Consider the following 24,147-nt stretch of genomic DNA (forward strand, 5'->3'; position numbering starts at 1 on the left):
ATGCATTTATTTTATTCGCATATTAGAATATATTATAATATTTATTTAATATTCGTTGGATATCTATTAACCGTTTAATTCACTGAATATGGATATAGATGAATGACCTGAAACTAAAATGAACATGGATATACATATGAATGATCTAAAACCAAATAAATTGGACATGAATATGTCATCATCGATTCATATCTAATACATTGTCATCACTCCACTGTCATCACTCCACCAACCTGCCTCTATACTTATCGTTGGGTAATATCATACGCCACGTCAGCAATCTTCTAAAGTCTTGGTTATCTAAAATAGATCACCTTTTTAAAAATGCAATAACGACCCCTAATATTTATAAGGTTTTACTTTTTTATTTTAATTTTTTTAATTTTAATTTTTATATTAGAACTTATGAACTTAAAAGGTTTTATAATTGTTTTTTAGTTCAAGTGTTTTATTGATAAAATGTTGTCGTTTCAAAAAAATATTATTAAATAATTTTGCCCAAAATCGCTACTGCCCTAATATGGATGACAATGGTCACCCGATCCACTCGTTTCGTGATAGATATAGATGAATCTAAATGGATATGGATATGAACATAGATGAAAAGTTTCATCCACTAATATATCCATTACCACTCGAAATACATATACAAATACAAAAATATAGATATATGCTCACATATAATTACTACTCCGTATTACAAGTTTGTTTATCGTTAGATTTACATTTTTCTTTCAACCATATACAAAGTAATAAAATAACTATAATATATTACAATAAAACTTGTATATATATATATATATATATATATATATATATATATATAACAAAAAAACCCTACAAATTTCATATTAATAGTTAATGTAACATATTTTGTTATATCTTCGACGATGATTAAACATTCTTACAAATAGATTTTAATTATTTCATATTATATTTAATTTTGATATACTATGCATTTATTTTATTCGCATATTAGAATATATTATAATATTTATTTAATATTCGTTGGATATCTATTAAACCGCTTAATTCACTGAATATGGATATAGATGAATGACCTGAAACTAAAATGAACATGGATATACATATGAATGATCTAAAACCAAATAAATTGGACATGAATATGTCATAATCCGATTCATATCTAATACATTGTCATCACTCCACTGTCATCACTCCACCGACCTGCCGCTATACTTATCGTTGGGTAATATCATACGCCACGTCAGCAATCTTCTAAAGTCTTGGTTACCTAAAATAGATCACCTTTTTAAAAATGCAATAACGACCCCTAATATTTATAAGGTTTTACTTTTTTATTTTTTACATATATTTGCCTCATAAAGTTGAGTGATTAATGAACTTAAATTTATAATTTACCGTCGGTTATTTAAAAAAAATTAACAACCAAAAAACTTTGTCCAATTTTATATATGAGCCATAATTATGATAATTAAATCTAATTATCTAATTATACACTTTAGAAGAAACCATATTTAATCTTTTAGCTACATAATTTTTTAAATTTTATGTAATGTCAAACTTGAAACTCAATTAAACTCGATATCTTAAGTAAGGTTTTTAAGTTCAATTAGATCTTATCACTTCTTGTATGTTTACCTTGGGCATTTAACTTAGCTTAATTACAAGCATATACATATACTTATACTAAATAATATTTTTTTGTGGACAGCTGTTAGGATCACCTAAGGGGGACTTAACCACCTACGCGTTTATCACCTGCACAGTTATACCCGCCCCCAAGTGCTCGGAAGGAAACCCGCACCAATCTCATACGGGACATAGACTGTAAAATCCCATTGTGAAAATTTGTTAGATAATTTATGTCAAAAATATTTCTATACGTGTTGAAGATTGAGTCTTTCAATGTAAAATCTCCATCCTTTTACTTTGTAATTCCCAATAAAACGATAACTTCTTCTTCAAAATAAAACCGTCATATACACACAAACATATACTTTACACTTATAAATTATATAATTTCCTTTTTCCCCCTCTACGCTTCTCTTTCAAAACCAGTTCTATATCTATCTGTATCTACTTCTTCTTTATAATTTCATCAAATTATCAATCAAATAGTAAGTAATCTTATGGAGGTTGTCGTTGTTAATGGAGTAGCGACAAAACAGCAACAAGAAAAAACAGGGCTTGTGAAGCTGAAATGTTCGGTGCAGAATTACGATTGGGGTCGAATTGGGTACGATTCACGTGTTGCAAGGCTGTTTGAGAAAAACAGTGATGGTGTTCAGATTGATGATCGAAAACATTACGCTGAATTTTGGATTGGGACTCATGTTTCTGGACCTTCATTTTTAAGTGATTCTGATAATGTGAGTTTGAAGTCGTTTATTATGCAAAACCATGAGGTTTTGGGTCATGTTATTGTTGATAAGTGGGGTCATGATCTTCCCTTCTTGTTGAAGGTAATAACTCTTTTTTTTTTCCGAATATTTTAAATTGTTATTTGATTTATTTTCTGTTTTTGTTGTTGTTTTTAGATGATCAAATGATAGATAGACTAAATGGATTTAATGTTGAATCTGTGACCATATACCGTTGGGCCAAGGCCCACATGTGAGTTAGAATTGTTGTTTTTAGGGGGGAAAAATTGTGATTGTGATATTAGGATGGTATAACTGGTGTCATTAGTTTTTTTATTTGTTTTAAACGACTATAAACTCACACACTTAACAAATTTATATATTTTTCGACGAATATATACATATATGCACCTTTGTACTTGAATCCACCATCTCATAGTTACACCTCAATACTCAATTGTCGGTGTCTATAATTTAACTAATTCACCACTTATGTGCTATTGGGTTTGTTCTCGGATAGGAGAAGGATTGTCTAGATCTTACCTCCCCATACACCATAAGTGGTATTGGGTTTGTTGTTGTATAATTTTAACTAATTCAGCATTTATATACAGTGGTGGACTTATGAAGGGGCAGGGTGGGGCGCCCGCCCCAGTGAATTGACAATTTTTAGTGCAATTTTTTTCGATTTTTCGATTTTGGCCCCGGTGGATTTTTTTCCTTACCCCAAATCCTTCATGTTTTGCCCCAAAACCTTCGTATTTTGCCCAAAGACCTCCAGTACTTTGCCCAAAAAACTCTATATTTTTCCCCAAAACCTCCATATTTTGCCAAAAAAAAAGTCGCTACGTTTTAAAAATAAATTTCGGCCCCGGTGAAAAAATTTTCTTGCTCCGCCATTGTTTATATATAAGAGTTTATAGTTGCAAAAATATTCGTTAGTTAAAATTTAGTAAATTAACTAACAAATATGAATGTAGCGATAAGCTTGAAGTCGATACAGCTCAGATACTGCATACAGATGTATAGGATTGATCAAATTGATTACGTTACTACTTGAGACGTGCAGAAATACAGTTCCCATATTTAGATGTATTTTATAAATTTTCAGTGCCTTGTAAATGTGAAATAATCATTTCAACTTCACACGCGATCTTCGTTGGAACCTTTTATAGTAAATTGTGCTTAATAAGTAAAAATGTCTAGTAAATTGACAGTTTCGTCAATTTAGTGTTGATATGGGTCATATGGTTATTATTTTACCACTGACTCGAGTTTTTGTGCATCAGGTTTTATCAGTTGGACGGTCATTGTCAATACAAGCCCATCCGGATAAGGAATTGGCTGAGTTACTTCATAAGTTGCAATCGAACGTTTATAAAGATGGGAACCATAAGCCCGAAATGGCTTTGGCATTAACTGAGTTTGAGGCCTTATGTGGCTTTATTAGTTCAGAGGTAAACATATGCATAACGATTCAAAATTTTGTTATTTTTTTCTATATTTATATATTTATTATTTATTTATAGTAATAGTAATTCATGAATGTTCCAATTCTATTAATATTGTGTTGGTTTTGATATTTACTATAAATATAAAATAAATGGTGGGTAATATGATTGAATACATTGCTTCTTTGGCCATATACCAAGTCTGCTATATTTCCATATTTACTTGCTTAGATTTTTCTTTAGTAACAAGTCATGGCCCACCCACATGCTGTAGTGTCATCTTTACCTGCTTATTATCCTGACTGTATTTGAAGCCATGGCCCATATATTCAAGTGTGGACCATGTTTGTAATTATATACAATATGAAGTTTGTTTTTGGTGTTACCATTCTGTCTTTTTTGTTTAACCATCACAATATGTCTGAGTTTCATATCCTTACGAGAGATCTTAGGTTCAAACCTCACTAACAATACATCTTGTGGTGTCCAGGGAAAGTGTCGGAAAAAGTCACGAAATAACTCGATTAGGCCTCGCTAATCCGAATATGCTCATGACTGAATTTATTTAATATTATAAATATTTGGTTATGATTTATTCATAGTTGTTCAAATTAACATAAAAAGTAACAACATGAGAAACGGGTCAAACACATTGAAATTCTTCCATAGTGTTTTTTATTAAATGGTTATAGCATCCTAAATAATTCTGTTCTAAAAATCACATTGTTATTGTAATAACATAGTTTTGTGATCTTTTAATAACAAGATAACTACTATATATAAAGAAATGAAATTATAGGGTTATCACAACCTGTTTTTGACCCATACTAAAAACATGTTTCAAGTTTCAACCAAACCCGCCTATTTTGCCAACTCTGCTCGAATCTTGTATGTGTGATTGTGATATAACTTATCCAGAGAAACATGTGATTTATGCTAGGAACTTGATGATGTACTTGAAAGTGTTCCAGAGATTAAGGAAGTTGTCGGTAATACGTATGCAGACGACAGACAAAATGGGGAAGTCAAAGATGGACGAGTTCTTCAGTCAATATTCACTAAACTCATGTCAGTTGACCGAGAGGCGATTTCAAAAGCACTGTCCAGATTAACTAGTCGTCTAATTAACGAAGAAGCGGTATGTTCCATGTCCTCACCACTATTCATGTAATAATGGATTTTGCTAATGCTAAAGACAACCCTTAGGGCTGACGTTAACGTGCATAAAACGGTTGTACATAGCAGTTAAATTGTGATTTTATAGTGAAGGTTATTGAATTATACAACATCATAATTCATAATGCACGTTAACAACAACCCTAATAATAATTTATTAGCATTAGCAAAATCCTATAATAATTTATAGAATTTCTTAATTTAACAATTTTAACATTCACATATGTTATCAGACAAGGCGGTTAACTAGTAAGGAGGAACTAGTGTTGAAGCTCGAGAAGCAGTATCCGAACGATGTCGGGGTGTTAGCCGCACTCTTCCTTAATCATGTGAAACTCGAGCCGGGTGACGGTTTATATATAGGTGCGAATGAACCTCACGCGTATCTTTACGGTGAGTGCATCGAATGTATGGCAGCTTCAGATAACGTAGTGCGTGCTGGTCTTACTCCAAAATACATGGATGTTAAAATCCTTTGTTCCATGCTTACATATAAACAGGTCCGAATAATAATCAAATTTGCTTAGTCTATTTCTAATAATCAAATATCAATAGTGATATTTCCACCATTGAAAATGATAAATCCACCATATATATGCATTAGACTTGTACTGTACAAGTATTTATCGTACAGTTATGGTGGATTTATCATTTTCGACGATGGAAATATCAATTCCCATTTCTAATGTTGCCATATTAACAAGTTTTGGTGTGATTTTAGGGTTTACCTGATATCCTAAAAGGCGTTTCTATAAATCCGTATGTAAGAAGATACACTCCGCCTTTTGAGGAATTTGAGGTTGACCGTTGTGCGCTTGACCAAGGTGCGTCGGTTGTGTTTCCTGCACTTCCAGGTCCGTCGGTTTTTGTAGTTATATCAGGAGAAGGATCAATGCTGACGTCATCAAGTGAAGATATAGTCACCGAAGGAGTTGCTTTATTTGCACCTGCAGGGACCGAAATCCGTGTAACTACCGAGTCTGAGTTGCATTTATACAGAGCCGGAGTTAACAACAAGGTGCTTATGAATCATTAAGAATTAAAATGATCATGAGTCTAATAATAATAAAATGGGTCATGTACATCTATCTACTATGTCTTAATAGTAACTTGCTATGTACATGGTCCATAACCTATACACAACGATAGTATCAGAATAAAAGTTTTATGCTTCCGTTCTTTTTGTTATTTCCTTATTTGCAGGAGTTTTTTTTTTTTTTTTTTTTTGGTAAGCGAGAAAACTCTACTATGAACGAGTATATTGGCTCCTCCATAAAAGGTAAAACCTTGGATAGTCAAGCCCCCCGAGCGCGAGACCTGGTACAAGGTGAAATGTGCATTATGCGAGAGTTTATAGATTGGTTTTAGATTACATAAGTAGTTGTCCGATAATAATGTTTGTAAATCTAATCTGCAATAAGACCAACACAGATACACAAAATCCACCTAAACCAGTATATTGTGAAAATTGCAGTGGTACCTGTACAGCTTTAATTCTTATCCTATATACCGGGATACTTAATTTTGACTGATCATCAATCATTGACCAGTTTAAACAGCAGTCAATAATCGATTAATCCTTGTCACAATCTTCTGTTCTATATCAAATTAATGGCTTCATCATGAGTCTAAAGTCCAAATAGGTGAATATCAATTACAGTACATAAAAACGTTAAAATTTTCAGCAACAATCACAATTATATATGTTAGAACTGATGAAAAGGAGGGTTTAACAGCAAATTCCCAAAATCGCTCCTAAATAATATTTCATACATTATATCTCAGTTCTTGAACAACGAGATTGGAATTACGGTGACCACTAAAGGATTTTCATCACCCGATCATATTCGTTTCACAAGTTTTTTTTTTTTTTTTTTTTTTTTTTTTTAAGCGAGGAAACCCTCCTATGAACGAGCACATTGGCTCCCCCATAGAAGGTAAAACCTAGGGTAATCAAGCCCTCCGAGCGCGAGACCTGGTACTGGGTGAATTGCGCATTATGCGCACCCTCTAGTCACCCTCCCTTTTTGAACAATTTGGCATAGCCATGAATTGAACCCGGGTGGTGTGCTTCACTGGAAAACTCGGTGACCACTCAGGCAAGCCTGGGTGGTTGTGTCAAGGATGTTTCACCGAAAAATTGTCACCCCTGAACAACTACCATAGGACAGGCTCAGACAATGATGCCTCCAGATGACTCCATAATCAACTCCAAAGCAAGTTGCATTATGAAATCCCCATGCGAGACTCGAATTTGAAACCTCACGGACACCCAGAAGGGCGGTAACCATTTAACTAAATGGAGATGATTAATACATTATATCTTATTAAAAGGGTTAAAAACTTTCAATTAAAAATAATAATTATTATCATTATCATTTAATACGGAGTATTTAAAATTATGATAATAATATAGTAATTTTATCTATTAATGATAGTATATAATAATTATAATCAATAATTAATAATAAATAGTTAAAATTAATAATTGGCGTCGACAACAATAGTTACAACATCGGTGATGGTTAGTTAGTGACTTTGTCGTTGTTTAGTTGGCTGGTTAATTGTTTTATTTTCATATCTTGTGATTGTGTAATGTATATCGTTAGTTCAAGGTGAGGCTCGCGTTTAGTTAGCTCTTTGACGGTTTCGTTGTTGGGTTTCTGATTTCGAGCCTCGTCCGTGTCTCTTGTTGTATCTATGTTTTCTTTTCTCTTTCCGAGATAAAGAATCGTAATAAATTTTTCGGTTTTTTTTTGCCAAAATAATAATAATAATAATAATAATAATAATAATAATAATAATAATAATAATTTAAATTATTAAAAGTAATAATTTAATTTAATAATTTAATTAGCATAATACTAATGGTGGAAGGTGTTTATGTCGTTTTATACCTAAAATCAGTCTTATTTGCCGTTTTGACATTTTGACTGTACCCATATAGAAAATTCATATTTTTTTTGTTACCTTTGATATGACGTTTAATCGAGAAGTTTGTTTGTTCTGTGCTTTTTTAAAGTTTTTATGTTTCTTATTTATATAATTTTTTTATTTTTCTATTATATAAGATATAAGATACAAATTATAATTAATAATCTCTTAATAATAATAATAATAATAATAATAATAATAATAATAATAATAATAATAATAATAATAATAATAATAATAATAATAATAATAATAATAATAATAAATAAAAAAACGAAAAAAAAGACTCGCACTAAAGTTTGGGCTGTTCCTCCTCACGAAATGATAGACCTAAACAATAAACGAAGGTCTATTGGACTATGTTTGTCGAAACATGTTAAAAGCCCAGCCCATATCTGCTCATGAAAATACCATATATCTGAGTTATTAGGGTTTTCATTTCTCCTCAGCCGACCCCTATCACCTTCAGCTTCCGTTTTTTTCACTGCAGGTTCGTCCCTTTTCCGTTTTTCTTTATTTTCAATTTGCATAAATTAGATCAATTTGTACTTATTATATGATGTATTTATTGACAATTAAGTAGACGATCGTAGGTTTCATGTGTTTAGTGTAATTGTTTGAGCGCTTAAGTTTGAAATTGTTATTTATTGTTAGCCATTGTTTGCTTATATGTAGTCAATTTTGATTGCACTTAATTCATAATTTTAGATTTGATCCGAATATATTGTTAACGTGTTGACTTTGAGCTAGTTATTTGTTGATCAATAGCTTTATTGATTTTTATATAAGATTTGTGAATTCTGAATGAAGTTTTGTTTAATATATCACATTTGTGTAAATTGTTACACAACTCTAGACTTGTGCTTTGCTTTTATGATGATCACATGTTTATATACTTTTGAGAAGATAAGACATTGTTTGGTGTATTGGTATATACTGCCTTATGTTAAGTTATAAAGAATCATATTGTTGTGCTAAATCTGTTGTTTTAGCTTTCTGCACACTTTTTTTCTTACTGGTTATACTCATTGTTGTACCATAATTTGCTTTTAATTTTTCGTAAAATTGGGTGTAAATGCAATATATGTTCTATTGGCGTCAGTATGGCACTATAATTCTATATACTTAAATCATCTTTTTTGCAGTGCCAGTTTACAATTTTATGATAATGTTATGATGCCATATCTTACTTTTTTTTTTTGGTTAGTTTAAAACCTAAAAATGTATACTTCAAGGAAGAAGATTCAGAAGGACAAGGATGTCGAACCCACCGAGTTTGAGGAGTCTGTTGCACAGGTAATTCGTGTTTCACATGATCTTTTTTTATTTATATCTACTTTCTTTAGCTTAGTTTTCTTGCTTATAGGTTGTCTGACTTTATACTTTGTGTGTGCAGGCATTGTTTGACTTGGAGAATGCAAACCAGGACCTGAAGAGTGACTTGAAGGACCTTTTCATTAACGGTGCCAAGTAAGACTGCTTCTTCTCGTTTTTAATATTACATTTTGTTTGACTATATGGTATTGATATTGATTATATTGTGGAATTATTTTGCAGCCAAATTGATGTTTCTGGAAATCGAAAGGCTGTTGTGATTCACGTTCCTTACAGATTAAGGAACGCTTTCCGCAAGATTCATCTCAAGCTTGTTAGAGAGCTTGAGAAGAAGTTCAGTGGCAAGGTTAATTTTATTATTAATTATCTTAACTTTGTTAACTTATAATGTTTTCTTTTATTTACTGAAAATTTGGCTGCTTAAATTTTGATAGGATGTGGTTCTGATTGCAACCAGAAGGATGCTGCCGCCACCTAAGAAAGGTTCAGCAGCTACACGACCTCGTAACCGTACTCTGACTGCTGTGCACGAGGCCATGCTTACTGATATTGTGCATCCTGCTGAGATCGTCGGAAAACGTGTTCGTTACAGAGTTGATGGGTCCAAAATCATCAAGGTAAAAAATTTCTGAAATTTCTACCTACTGTAACTTTTCGGTGTTTAGCTCTTTAATTACATATTGTTTTTCAATTGTTATGCAGATTTTTTTGGATCCGAAGGCAAGAAATGATACCGAGTACAAGCTGGAGACATTTGCTGGGGTTTACAGAAAGCTTTGCGGGAAAGATGTTGTGTTCGAGTATCCGATGACTGAGGCTTAGATGAACCGAACCTAATGGAAGGGTTTTGTTATTTTATGGTTTTAATTTTGTTGTTACTTTGAATGCAACTTTGTGTGCATCTGATATTTTGACTTCAAGAGATTCAGTTTATGCACTCATTTATCTTTGTAGGATTTATTTACAAGGCTTTTGGTTGGAAAAGATTTCTACTTAATGCGTCTTCAGTTTTTGGTTATATTTTGGTTACAGAACTTTGCGTCCTTTTGTTAAGAGCCTTCTGAAAAATTTGAAAAATTGGTGTCTGTGTTCTAGTCTGTTTCGGCTTGTTTTGTTTGGTGTGGGGTGTTGGTTCTTTATTTATGTTGATGTTTTGCTTCCGGTCCCTTCTTTTGGTCTTTGTTGTTAGCTTAGTTTGCTTTGTTTTGTTAGCTTGGTGCCTTGTTCGGGTGTTGTTCCTCTTTGTTGTTTTGTTGTGCTTGGCTTGGTGTTTTAGTTTTTTTAAGGCTTTGTTGCCGTTGTTTGTATCGTGTTTTGGTCGTCATCCATTAGATGAAGATACTTTGTATCTATAAAGTTTTCAGTTTTTTTAAGGGAAAAAAATGTTAAGAGCCCTTTTGTTTTCCTCTTTATTTCATTTGACATCTTGGGTAGCTAGCTTTATAACCAACAACGTTTAGCTCAAGTAAGAAATAACAATTCTTGACATTGACTTTTTTGTGTTGAAACATTGAGAACATATTGTTATGTAGTATGGAACGTACTAAACTATATATGAACAAATTTGTTTTGGTATAGTGTATTTAAAACACTACTGTTATATTGTATGCAACTGTCTTTTAGATGGTCATGTTGTAAGATTCGGTCTTTATAAAGCCTTTTTGCTTCTCATTTAGTACAGTATCTGTAAAGTTAAATTTTGATTGCAAATTACTCTGTACATCTTTTGAAGGAATATACACTAAGCAGATATGTGCTAGACTAATCTACTTCACCATCATATGAAATTTCACCCATACATAATAGATTCAGAGCAACTATGTTATAATGATTTGTAGCTATCACGTAAAAACACCAGAAGGTTTATGCCAAAACTATGGTTATTATTAGATAAGATGAGCAAATACTCGAACCATCTTCAAGTAAATTTTAGATGCAGTCTACTCATTAACACTAGGTTAAATATAAAGTCCAGGTAGAGCAAATAACATCATTGAATCTCAGTTTTTGAATTTCTAGATATGTTAATCAACGCCTTGGTGATGGCATGAACAAGTATTCCAATTGGACAAAATAAGAGGCAAAGAGAAACCGAATGCCGAGTCTCCATCTCGTTCTCCAATCCATCTTGATACACCTGTCTGTTTTGTGCAACCAAAACCAAACTCCGTTATCATTATTAAAGAAAAAAAGTATTTTTCTAACGACAATCTGTAGAGCTGTCGTTAACATGCTAAAAAAATGTTGTACATAGTGGTTAATTTTTATTTTTTAAGGTGGTGGTTACTCAAATGTGCAACAAGTTTAGGTGTGTTAACGACATCCCTATCGTTATAAAAATACTAAAAAATAATGGAAAAAAACAACATTCACACTGTGAGAAAAACGGGTTACCTTGCAGCATAAAGGTCGACGGCTAACAAGTGGATCCAAGCCGAAGCTAATGTCATCTCATTAGAAAACATTTTAGCCACACCATGAAGCTGTATATAAACAATGACACAAGTAAAAAGAAAATTAGTTGATGTATGTCTTACATAATTTAATATTCAGCTTATAACAAACTATTTATATAGGTGCAAAACCGTACCTCGGGCAGCCAATATTTGCTTGCAAACATATAACTAAACGTGTCGGGTGTCCACGAGAGGTAAAGAAGGTACGAGTATAAAACGCCGAGCACAACGAATGGTATGCTACTTCTCATGCACTTTTTAGTCTGCATCAAGGTAAAAAAAAAAAAAAAAAACAAACAAACAAACTGCCTTTCTTTAACCAAGTTACATTAAAATGGGTCGATTTGGGTTATGTTTCATTTCTAATAGTATCATACGGGTTTTATATATACAAGCTACAATTTACAACATAAACCATTACCAAATCAGCTTTTGGAGCCGCAACCATGAGAGTGTAAAATGGAAGAACTGCAGCCGTTCCTAACGTAAACGCATCCCCGGCTAAGTTTGGATTCGCAAACCCTAAACCAACAGTAATTTAGTCACATTGGGCAGATTTTATTATTAAGTTTTAACATTAAAAACAAAGGATATAAAGCAGTTACATGATGCTTTCAATGTTGTGTTTTTTTGTTGCAGATTGATGTTTCGAGGGTTCGGTATGGCAATGGCTCGTGAACCTCCAACAAAACTCCATTTACTTTGTAGCTTACATCCGATATGGGTGCCGTAGAATTCAGTGTTCGCGGCTTTAAGAATAAATGTTGATTTTGAGTGTTTAACATCACTCGTACGTAGGTTAATCTAAATCAAAAGTTAGCACACAGATTAGGCACACGATTAAAGTTAACCAGACTAATCAATGATTGTTTACTAATTAGAAAAATATATTGACATAAATAAATACACATAACTAGCTATGTAAAACCAGCCCAAGTTAGCCTAAACCTCACTAACAACATATCTTGAAAAAGGGTCGGAAACGGTCATATCAGTTAGCCCGCATACATTTGGGTAAAAATACTCCCATTTCCCGGACAGGTAGCCTGAACGAAAAAACCTTATCCGTTTACCCGTTTATAACTAGCTAAGTAAAAATTTGAATCTACAAAACCAAATTATATTAAACATAAAAGACTTGGTAAAAAGACATATTAATTAGACCCTAAAGAATTTCTCAAATATCCAATGTTTTTTCACTCGCAGACTTTTTTGTTTACTTTACCTCTACTTTTTTTTTTTTTTTTTTTTACATTTTCATGGTGTTAATGTTAAAATAGAAATCGACCTAAATTGGTGATCAAAAATTGAAATTGAAACAGAAAAATAAGTATAATAACGAAACAAGAACACCAACTAAACAAGTTCAAGAAACTCAAAATATTTTTATGTAAAGTGATAATAACTCATTGTGCACAAACACAGACACACACAAAATGGATGATATTGATAGTATAAACAGAGTTATATATGCAGAATAAACCAAATACTAACAAAGTAAAGTGAATCATACCCAGAATATATAATTGCTTATTAAATTTAGGATTATGTATATGTAAAGTGATTAGAACAGTAATTGGATAAAGGGGGGCAAAACCAACCCAATTCAATATCAAGAAATTAAAATTAACTCATACCCATATAAAAGTTGGCAAATTAATAATGACTTTATGGATAAAAAGTCACTAGAACATATGTAAACAGATAGACACTAACACAATACAATAAAAGAGCAAAAAAGAAGGCAATACCTTGAGTGCAGATTGATGGTGGCAAAGGCATGAAGAGAAAGCCATGGTAGGTGTCACAAAATAAGAAAATTGAGAGAGCAAATACGTTAGTGTTCATCAGAATTAGTAGTAGTACTATATAATATATATATAGTAACATGTATATAATTTATAATTATATTATATAATGATAATGATAATGATAATGATAATGGTTAGAGAAGAAAGAAAATAGAAGTGGTAGTAGAGTGTAAGAAAGAGAAGTTGGTACAATCATGGATATAGGAGGAACATTAATCTCACTTAGCTATCAAGACTTGTTTTTTTAAAGGTAAAGTCACGACCCAACACGAATTAATCCACAAATATATAGTATATGTCTAGATTTGAAACCAAACCTCTAAGTTAAGCTATAAGTTCTTTTGGCAGTTGTCAAAATTTTAACAAAACAATATAAAACCAGTATAGCAGTGACATTAATTTTTTTTTTTTTTTTTTGAACGTCGATTTTTTTGGCATCAGTAGATCCCTCATCATTTGCACGTAACACACACGTTTGGGCTGAAACCCGAACCCGATCGACAGTACCCGAGAACACATCCATTCGGGCAGTGGTTCCGGGTAGGGGTCCGTGAACGAATCCGATAAAACTTCCATATAGGGTCAATATATACCACCATTATTGGTGTTCAATTTGTTTAAAGAAAATCATGTCATCCCTAAAGATCGAATCCATGACTTCTCTATTTCATGACACAAAGTATATGGGGAGATCCGTTGGACTATGACCGCAAATTCTCAGTGACATTAAGTTTGAAGTTCTTTCAAACCTTTAAAGTGATTTAGTGATTAGAAATAGTTTTATGTTTTGGTAAAGTGTTCAAGAGATAGAGGATTTTTATTATTATTATTATTATTATTATTATTATTATTATTATTATTATTATTATAATAATAATAATAATAATAATAATAAACTTAAAAGTTTTAAAACTTACAATAAATTAGTGGGAAGCCTAGAGACAATCTGGGCCCCACACCTCTAGCAATAGCAAAACATATCCTAGTAAAAATATGAGCAGCAGCACCGGCACCAATATCTTGCGCCATCGAACTCTTCTGAACCCGCTTTAGCAAAGAAACAACCTCCTTCTCTAATTCCCCAAGGGAAGAAAATGAGAAAGGAATGAAACCATAACCAATCGCCAGACAACTAGATTCGTACTTGACCCGCTTCCGACGAGCCGCATCAATCACAGCACGTCCAGGGACAAAGTCAGAAAGCCCAGACTGTGTCAAAGGAGAAGATCCTGTCAAGTCAACACAAACATCGCGACCACAATCCCAGGAATAAAGTAACACATCTGCAGGTCTGAGGGCCCTGTCGTTCCCTCCAGACAACCCAATGTCAACCTCCTTTCTCACTGAAATCCCAGATCGATAACAAACATCAACAAGGGAATCCCGGACAATATTATGTCGATGCTTAATACCCACCATACCAGCACAAGACACCGCGTGATCCCCGAAAATATCTCCAGTAAAAACCCTTGAACAGACAGAGCATGCCGTCGAGATAGAGAACAATGGAACACCTAACCGGTAGCACAACACACATCGGTAAGTCTTTGCGTTCATCGTCTGACCCAACCCTAAAATAGGGACTGCCCTTAGCCAAGCAGAGGTGTGATCACTCTGCTGTGATTTCCATAAGGCCGATTGTCGGGGAGATAACGAAAAAGTGGATTCTGCAGAAGCGGTAACCTTTGTGAAATAAACATCTGCCAATTTCTTCATGAGTATTGGGGCAGCGACGTCAATCGGATTACCTAAAATATCAAACCCAACTGTTTTATTAAACAGACCCAATGCATCTTCAAAAGCACGACCAAGACCAACAATACTCGCATGACGTAGTAGCTTGGTCTGCAATCCAGCAGACTGTAATCGAGAAGCCAGAAAAGCATAATGACGAACATCTCCCGCAGAATAAACACCAAGCCCTCCAAATGCAAATGGCAAGGTGGCAAGCCGCCACTGCCAATCACCAAACCCAGGCCCTGAAGCAGTAACAATACGCTCCAAGGAAGATCGAAGGGCTCCATCGAAAGCGCGTTGAGCCGCCTCAAATATACTAGAAGGACAAGTACGCAAGGAAAAGTAGAGTTTAGAAACTCCCGTACATGCCCTAAGCAACAACAACTCACACTGAGGATCATCAAGCTTAGCAACCTTATCCATAAGCGCAATGGACTTGGTCACCCTTTGCATCACCATTTCACTACTAAAACCAGGATCGGAACTTGCGGGGGCCCCAAACAACTTAACACCATTTAAAGGCCGAGCAATATTAGGAGAAAAGACACCTACTTGCCTGCTGCGAGGGTCCTCCGTAGGCCAGAAAATTTCTGTTTTTTCAACGTTGAGATGCAGCCCAAAACGAGGCCCATCCTCCATAATCAAATGCAAAACCTTCCCCACCACCAAAGTGTCCCCAATAATAGTACCATCATCCAAATACCATGCCTGAAGACAAACCTCAAAATTATCTCTGATTTTAGAAACCAAGGGTTGTAGGACCAAAGCAAAAAGCAGCGGACCAAGGGGATCACCCTGTTGCGCCCCCTGAGAAGACCATAATGTGTGATTCCCATAATACAATCTGGCTGGATTAGAGTAGCAAAATTCAACCCACCGAGAAAGGCTCGGACAAAGGCGGCGAACTTCACGTAACATGACCGTACGATCAACTAGATTGAAGGCATTTTGAAAATCAACTAATAACATAGAGAGGCCAACATCAGAGCCACGATCCTCAATCAGCCGATTCACAGCATGAAGAATAGCCTCACCACCTGAAGAAACACCAACACCAAACTGAAGACCATCGAAGTAACTTCCCAAAGACTGGCCAACCATAGCAGCGCCAACCTTCGAAACAAGACATCGCCAAACAGTACCCACAGCTATAGGACGAAGACCACCGCCGGGCTTGACAAGCGGTGTGAGCGGAGCACTAGCAATATACTCTCCTAATTCCATAGGGCACCTTCCAGCTAGAAAGAGATTAACGACTCCGGTAATAGAGCCAACCAACTCATCCGAGACTGCCACAGCAGCACCACTCAAGCAATCCATAAGGTGTTGTGCACGTAAACCATCCCTACCACATGAAGTGCCCCGAGAAAAACTTTTAATCTGGCCCAAAACAATAGCATAAGTCGTAACGAGGTGAAGGTGATCAACCGTCATATCAGGCAAGGATGGAGCGATAGAAGAAGGGTGCTTAGACAGCAAGTCCGCCAGTATGGCGTCATTATAAGGAGCAACGCCTGATGAAGAAAGAACACGAGCTGTAGCGGTGTAATGGCCATCACAAATCTTCCTACGACACTGCTTAATATTACGCTCTTCCAAATCAAGGACATCATCATCAACCACTGACAACATAGGAGAATCCTCTGCCAAATACTCCCTCACAAGCTGTAAACTCCCACCCGCTGTCCCCCAAGAGCAAATAGCACGGGAAATATTCTCTTCTTGATGCCGACGCTTTATCGAAGACCTAGACTCACGACAACTCCGTGGCCGAAAGGTTTTAAGGGTACAAAGGGGTAACACCAACAAAGAGACCCAACTAGAAATGTCATCAGGCTTAGAGATCACCTTATCAAGAGCACCTTTCAAAACCCGAGAAAACCCCAAACGACACTTGGGAGGGATAGACTTAACCGTGCGAAACCCCTTAGAGAACAACTGATCCAGGAGAGCCACATCAAAACCATCGTTATGATCACGCACCGAACCATCCTCAATACAAAGTCGAGCAGGAGAAGAGGGAGCTAGTGGCTTGGAAAAATTATGAAGCACAAAACGAACAACACCATTTCCCTCATCGGGGGGCGGCACATCCGGGCCCCTACCATGACGGCACTTAGCACGTACCGTGTGTGTTTTGTAGCAAACACCACATAACCAAATCCCCATACGCCTAAAAGTAACATCAGCCTCAGTATAAACACCCAAATTAGAAGTAAGAGAATGTCGAGTGATATCCCGCGCATCGATACCACAATGACGATCACTAAGATGCTTGATAAGAGAACTTCTAACAAGCCCATTTCCACTCCCATTTTGACAGCCACTAAGACCCACAAAGGGACAATGAAACTTCACTGTGGCATGCGACAAAATGAAACTTCTAACAAGCCCATTATTATTATTATTATTATTATTATTATTATTATTATTATTATTATTATTATTATTATTATTATTATTATTATTATTATTATTTTACTAATGATAATTTTGTTATTAATTAATTTTAAATTTAATTGAACGAAATAATTAAAAAATATAACCATTCAGGCTTGCCTGAGTGGCCACCGAGTTGAATAAATCACACCACCCGAGTTCAATTCCTGGCTATGCCAAATTGTTCAAAAAGAGATTGTGACTAGAGGGTGCGCATAATGCACAATTCACCCGGTACGCGCTCGGGGGGCTTGATTACCCGAGGTTTTACCTTCTATGGGGAGCCAATGTGCTCCTTCATAGGAGGGTTTCCTTGCTTACCCATAAAATATAATTAAAAAATATATAAAATAGATCTTACATTAATTTACAATATGAAAATTATTTCTTTTACTTTTTTTTTTTAATTTGAAAGAAAGAATGAAAAAAGTTGAATTTTTGAATGTAAAAATAAGGTTGATATTGTCGGTATTTATAAAGAATTTCATAAATTTATAAAAAAATAATAGTATCATTAAAAATCTACCGCTATGTTGGATTCTAAAAAAAATAAACGACCAACAAGCTTTGAAACTATATCACTTTATCTACGTCGATCTGAAATGTCGATCCGAAGTGGTGAAACCGTTAGATCCTAATGTTTCAGATGGACGGTCTCGAAAAACACCTCACTTCGTGTGCTCTAATTATAACTTCTAGTTTAAATAGAAAAAAGACTCGCGGATTGGAGGACGCGTTCGATGTCATTTGGTGGACGGTTGACTCTCGTGAAATCGGTGCTTAATAGTTTACCGTTGTACTTTTTCTCGCTCTTTCGTGCCCCACAATGTGTGATAAAAAAACTTGAGTGTGTGCGGCGATCTTTCTTTTGGGGCTGATCGGGAAACGATAGAAAACTTTCTTGGGTTAAATGGGATGAAGTCCTTCTTCCTTTCGAGGAGGGTGGACTAAATCTCGGTTCACTTAAAAGTAAAAATTTGGCTCTTATCGGCAAGTGGTGGTGGAGGTTCAAAACCGAAACCACTTTCTTGTGGGTAAGGGTGATTCAAAGTATCTATGGGGCTTCGGGTGGTCTTATTTCGGGTGAGGTTTCTCATGGGTCCTCTAACAATACTTGTTGGTATAATGTTATTAAAACATGAAGCAGTATCGAAGAGCTTGACATTTCTTTCATAAGTTCCTTCTACCGTTCGCTTGGATCCGGGACAGAAACATTCTTCTGGTTCGATAGTTGGTTACATGGTGGATGCTTGAAAAACCGATTTTCCAGGCTATTCCATTTAGAGACCAATCCACAAGTATCGGTCAGTGAAAGGGTGGGATGGAATGGGGCTGTTTGTGCAGGATCGTGGGGCTGGTCGAGATCACCAACGGGTAGATCATTTGACGAACTCGTGGAACTGCGCGAATTAATCAGGTTGATTCAGCTTTCCCCAGATTGTTGTGACTCGTGGCGATGGTCTTTAAGTGGCAAAGGCGTGTACGAAACTAAAGTCATGTCCGATGCTATAAACTCAAAGATCCTCGTTCCGGGTCCCAACCGTCTTGAAACCTTGAAAAATAATCTTATTCCAAAGAAGGTAGAGGTATTTGTATGGAGAGCTAGAAAGAAAAGATTAGCCGTTTTGACAGAACTTGACAAACGGGGTGTCGACCTTCACTCCATTAGATGCCCCATTTGCGATGACGATGTTGAGACGGTAGATCATACGTGTCACACCCCCCAAAATGGACCAGGGGTAATTGTGACCAATCATATCATAACACAGTTGTATAAACGAGAACGACTCTATATGAGACTTTTTAAATAAAACCTTTGTTAATAAAACAGCGGAAGCAGTAATACATGTTTACATTATTATTAAAACGTAAAATAAATGTTTATGAACTAAAATATAATATGCGATGTGGACTCCATGCAAGCATCAAATATATCATCACAAAGTTGCAAACAGCTAGCTCAATCATCACCTGAGACAAAACATGCTTAAAGTGTCAACCAAAAAGGTTGAGTGAAATTCACAGGTTTATAAATAATATCCAAAGTTTTAGACCACAAGATTTAGTTTAAAGTTGATTGATATAGAAATATCAATCTAAAAGTGTTGCTGCATTTTGTAATATCGCTACTAAACAAGTTTACCCTATGAAACATTGTACTGTCAGTGTCGTGAAATCATTATTATGTAACTAAAGACCAACGGTCGAATGGTTAGAGACATTACTCTCAATAGGCCTACTCACAATAATTAAGTTTGCATTTAAACGTAGCAATTGACGATATTACGGTAGGAATTTAGCATGAATCAAAGCATGACAGCATAGTTAACAATTTAGTACTTGTGTCTAAGTGTAAAATAGTTATAAAGCAAGCATGTGTCTCACCCCAAAAGTTATAAAACAGTTATGAAACAGTAAAAAGTGGGGCTATGAAGTTCACCTTAATAGCACAAAAGAGTATTCCACGAAAGAATTGAATGGAAGGACGTGACCGAGATCTCAACCTAGAGATAGAACGTATGATCAGACATTGCCTAACAGACAATAGTATATAGTACTATATTGATAGTAATGGTTCACTAAAGAATTTCCATTTTCGGAAGGTTACTATTTATGGAAAGTTTCCACTTATAGTAATTTTCCAATTTTAGAAAGTTCGGGTTAATCTTTAGCAAGACGTTGTATAACTTTACTCAAACTTCGTTGCTATCAAATAAGTCAGGAATGACCAGATGTAACCGGGGGCCCAGGACTCTTGACCAGAATCTAAGTCATGGCATTCGAGATCCACAAGCTTACCCATAAATGGTGTAGTGACCCGAACTTTTACATGTTTATATATATTAATTGATATTGATATTTACATGATTAAATGTTTCCAACATGTTAAGCAATCAAACTTGTTAAGACTTGATTAATTGAAATATGTTTCATATAGACAATTGACCACCCAAGTTGACCGGTGATTCACGAACGTTAAAACTTGTAAAAACTATATGATGACATATATATGGATATATATATATATAGTTAACATGATACTATGATAAGTAAACATATCATTAAGTATATTAACAATGAACTACATATGTAAAAACAAGACTACTAACTTAATGATTTTTAAACGAGACATATATGTAACGATTATCGTTGTAAAGACATTTAATGTATATATATCATATTAAGAGATATTCATACATGATAATATCATGATAATATCATGATAATATAATAATTTAAAATCTCATTTGACATTATAAACATTGGGTTAACAACATTTAACAAGATCGTTAACCTAAAGGTTTCAAAACAACACTTACATGTAATGACTAACGATGACTTAACGACTCAGTTAAAATGTATATACATGTAGTGTTTTAATATGTATTTATACACTTTTGAAAGACTTCAATACACTTATCAAAATACTTCTACTTAACAAAAACGCTTACAATTACATCCTCGTTCAGTTTCATCAACAATTCTACTCGTATGCACCCGTATTTGTACTCGTACAATACACACCTTTTAGATGTATGTACTATTGGTATATACACTCCAATGATCAACTCTTAGTAGCCCATGTGAGTCACCTAACACATGTGGGAACTGTAGTGACCCGAACTTTTCCATGTTTATATATATTAATTGAGATTGATATTTACATGATTAAATGTTTCCAACATGTTAAGCAATCAGACTTGTTAAGACTTGATTAATTGAAATATGTTTCATATAGACAATTGACCACCCAAGTTGACCGGTGATTCACGAACGTTAAAACTTGTAAAAACTATATGATAACATATATATGGATATATATATATATATATATATATATAGTTAACATGATACTATGATAAGTAAACATATCATTAAGTATATTAACAATGAACTACATATGTAAAAACAAGACTACTAACTTAATGATTTTTAAACGAGACATATATGTAACGATTATCGTTGTAAAGACATTTAATGTATATATATATCATATTAAGAGATATTCATACATGATAATATCATGATAATATAATAGTTTAAAATCTCATTTGATATTATAAACATTGGGTTAACAACATTTAACAAGATCGTTAATCTAAAGGTTTCAAAACAACACTTACATGTAACGACTAACGATGACTTAACGACTCAGTTAAAATGTATATACATGTAGTGTTTTAATATGTATTTATACACTTTTGAAAGACTTCAATACACTTATCAAAATACTTCTACTTAACAAAAATGCTTACAATTACATCCTCGTTCAGTTTCATCAACAATTCTACTCGTATGCACCCGTATTCGTACTCGTACAATACACAGCTTTTAGATGTATGTACTATTGGTATATACACTCCAATGATTAGCTCTTAGCAGCCCATGTGAGTCACCTAACACATGTGGGAACCATCATTTGGCAACTAGCATGAAATATCTCATAAAATTACAAAAATATGAGTAATCATTCATGACTTATTTACATGAAAACAAAATTACATATCCTTTATATCTAATCCATACACCAACGACCAAAAACACCTAGAAACACTTTCATTCTTCAATTTTCTTCATCTAATTGATCTCTCTCAAGTTCTATCTTCAAGTTCTAAGTGTTCTTCATATATTCTACAAGTTCTAGTTACATAAAATCAAGAATACTTTCAAGTTTGCTAGCTCACTTCCAATATTGTAAGGTGATCATCCAACCTCAAGAAATCTTTGTTTCTTACAGTAGGTTATCATTCTAATACAAGGTAATAATCATATTCAAACTTTGGTTCAATTTCTATAACTATAACAATCTTATTTCAAGTGATGATCTTACTTGAACTTGTTTTCGTGTCATGATTCTGCTTCAAGAACTTCGAGCCATCCAAGGATCCGTTGAAGCTAGATCCATTTTTCTCTTTTTCAGTAGGTTTATCCAAGTAACTTAAGGTAGTAATTATGTTCATAACATCATTCAATTCATACATATAAAGCTATCTTATTCGAAGGTTTAAACTTGTAATCACTAGAACATAGTTTAGTTAATTCTAAACTTGTTCGAAAACAAAAGTTAATCCTTCTAAATTGACTTTTAAAATCAACTAAACACATGTTCTATATCTATATGATATGCTAACTTAATGATTTAAAACCTGGAGACACGAAAAACACCGTAAAACCGAATTTACGCCGTCGTAGTAACACCGCGGGCTGTTTTGGGTTAGTTAATTAAAAACTATGATAAACTTTGATTTAAAAGTTGTTATTCTGAGAAAATAATTTTTATTATGAACATGAAACTATATCCAAAAATTATGGTTAAACTCAAAGTGGAAGTATGTTTTCTAAAATGGTCATCTAGACGTCGTTCTTTCGACTGAAATGACTACCTTTACAAAAATGACTTGTAACTTATTTTTTCAACTATAAACCTATACTTTTTCTGTTTAGATTCATAAAATAGAGTTCAATATGAAACCATAACAATTTGATTCACTCAAAACGGATTTAAAATGAAGAAGTTATGGGTAAAACAAGATTGGATAATTTTTCTCATTTTAGCTACGTGAAAATTGGTAACAAATCTATTCCAACCATAACTTAATCAACTTGTATTATATATTATGTAATCTTGAGATACCATAGACACGTATACAATGTTTCGACTTATCATGTCGACACATCTATATATATTTCGGAACAACCATAGACACTCTATATGTGAATGTTGGAGTTAGCTATACAGGGTTGAGGTTGATTCCAAAATATATATAGTTTGAGTTGTGATCAATACTGAGATACGTATACACTGGGTCATGGATTGATTCAAGATAATATTTATCGATTTATTTCTGTACATCTAACTGTGGACAACTAGTTGTAGGTTACTAACGAGGACAGCTGACTTAATAAACTTAAAACATCAAAATATATTAAAAGTGTTGTAAATATATTTTGAACATACTTTGATATATATGTATATATTGTTATAGGTTCGTGAATCAACCAGTGGCCAAGTCTTACTTCCCGATGAAGTAAAAATCTGTGAAAGTGAGTTATAGTCCCACTTTTAAAATCTAATATTTTTGGGATGAGAATACATGCAGGTTTTATAAATGATTTACAAAATAGACACAAGTATGTGAAACTACATTCTATGGTTGAATTATTGAAATCGAATATGCCCCTTTTTATTAAGTCTGGTAATCTAAGAATTAGGGAACAGACACCCTAACTGACGCGAATCCTAAAGATAGATCTATTGGGCCTAACAAACCCCATCCAAAGTACCGGATGCTTTAGTACTTCGAAATTTATATCATATCCGAAGGGTGTCCCGGAATGATGGGGATATTCTAATATATGCATCTTGTTAATGTCGGTTACCAGGTGTTCACCATATGAATGATTTTTATCTCTATGTATGGGATGTGTATTGAAATATGAAATCTTGTGTTCTATTATTATG

The 24,147-nt window shown here is 34.1% G+C and overlaps 3 protein-coding genes across 4 annotated transcripts; 2 read left to right on the forward strand and 1 right to left on the reverse strand.

Annotated features, from left to right (window-relative positions):
* Nucleotides 1–1,999: 1,999 nt before the first annotated feature.
* On the forward strand, nucleotides 2,000–6,199 carry LOC139858115 (mannose-6-phosphate isomerase 1-like). The gene is made up of 5 exons (XM_071846968.1): nucleotides 2,000–2,447; nucleotides 3,635–3,802; nucleotides 4,737–4,934; nucleotides 5,206–5,472; nucleotides 5,694–6,199. The coding sequence occupies exons 1-5, from the start codon at nucleotides 2,115–2,117 to the stop codon at nucleotides 6,006–6,008; spliced, it is 1,281 nt and encodes a 426-aa protein (XP_071703069.1). The 5' UTR covers nucleotides 2,000–2,114; the 3' UTR covers nucleotides 6,009–6,199.
* Nucleotides 6,200–9,078: 2,879 nt separating this feature from the next.
* LOC139857668 (small ribosomal subunit protein eS7-like) lies at nucleotides 9,079–10,248 on the forward strand. The gene is made up of 5 exons (XM_071846493.1): nucleotides 9,079–9,202; nucleotides 9,303–9,376; nucleotides 9,464–9,587; nucleotides 9,676–9,858; nucleotides 9,944–10,248. Exons 1-5 carry the CDS (start codon nucleotides 9,128–9,130, stop codon nucleotides 10,061–10,063), a joined length of 576 nt encoding a protein of 191 aa, XP_071702594.1. The 5' UTR covers nucleotides 9,079–9,127; the 3' UTR covers nucleotides 10,064–10,248.
* Nucleotides 10,249–11,113: 865 nt separating this feature from the next.
* LOC139858441 (protein ABA DEFICIENT 4, chloroplastic) lies at nucleotides 11,114–13,623 on the reverse strand. Of its 2 annotated transcripts, none has more exons than XM_071847288.1 (6): nucleotides 13,449–13,623; nucleotides 12,303–12,501; nucleotides 12,119–12,219; nucleotides 11,832–11,960; nucleotides 11,636–11,724; nucleotides 11,114–11,382 (listed from the first exon to the last, which is right to left on the reverse strand). In XM_071847288.1, the coding sequence occupies exons 1-6, from the start codon at nucleotides 13,491–13,493 to the stop codon at nucleotides 11,232–11,234; spliced, it is 714 nt and encodes a 237-aa protein (XP_071703389.1). In that variant the 5' UTR covers nucleotides 13,494–13,623; the 3' UTR covers nucleotides 11,114–11,231. The 2 variants fall into 2 exon arrangements, with proteins under 2 accessions (XP_071703389.1, XP_071703391.1); XM_071847290.1 differs by having other exon boundaries at nucleotides 11,124–11,386.
* Between the last annotated feature and the right edge of the window lie 10,524 nt (nucleotides 13,624–24,147).

This window comes from Rutidosis leptorrhynchoides, chromosome 7, assembly GCF_046630445.1.
Source record: "Rutidosis leptorrhynchoides isolate AG116_Rl617_1_P2 chromosome 7, CSIRO_AGI_Rlap_v1, whole genome shotgun sequence".
NCBI classification, from domain to species: Eukaryota; Viridiplantae; Streptophyta; class Magnoliopsida; order Asterales; family Asteraceae; genus Rutidosis; species Rutidosis leptorrhynchoides.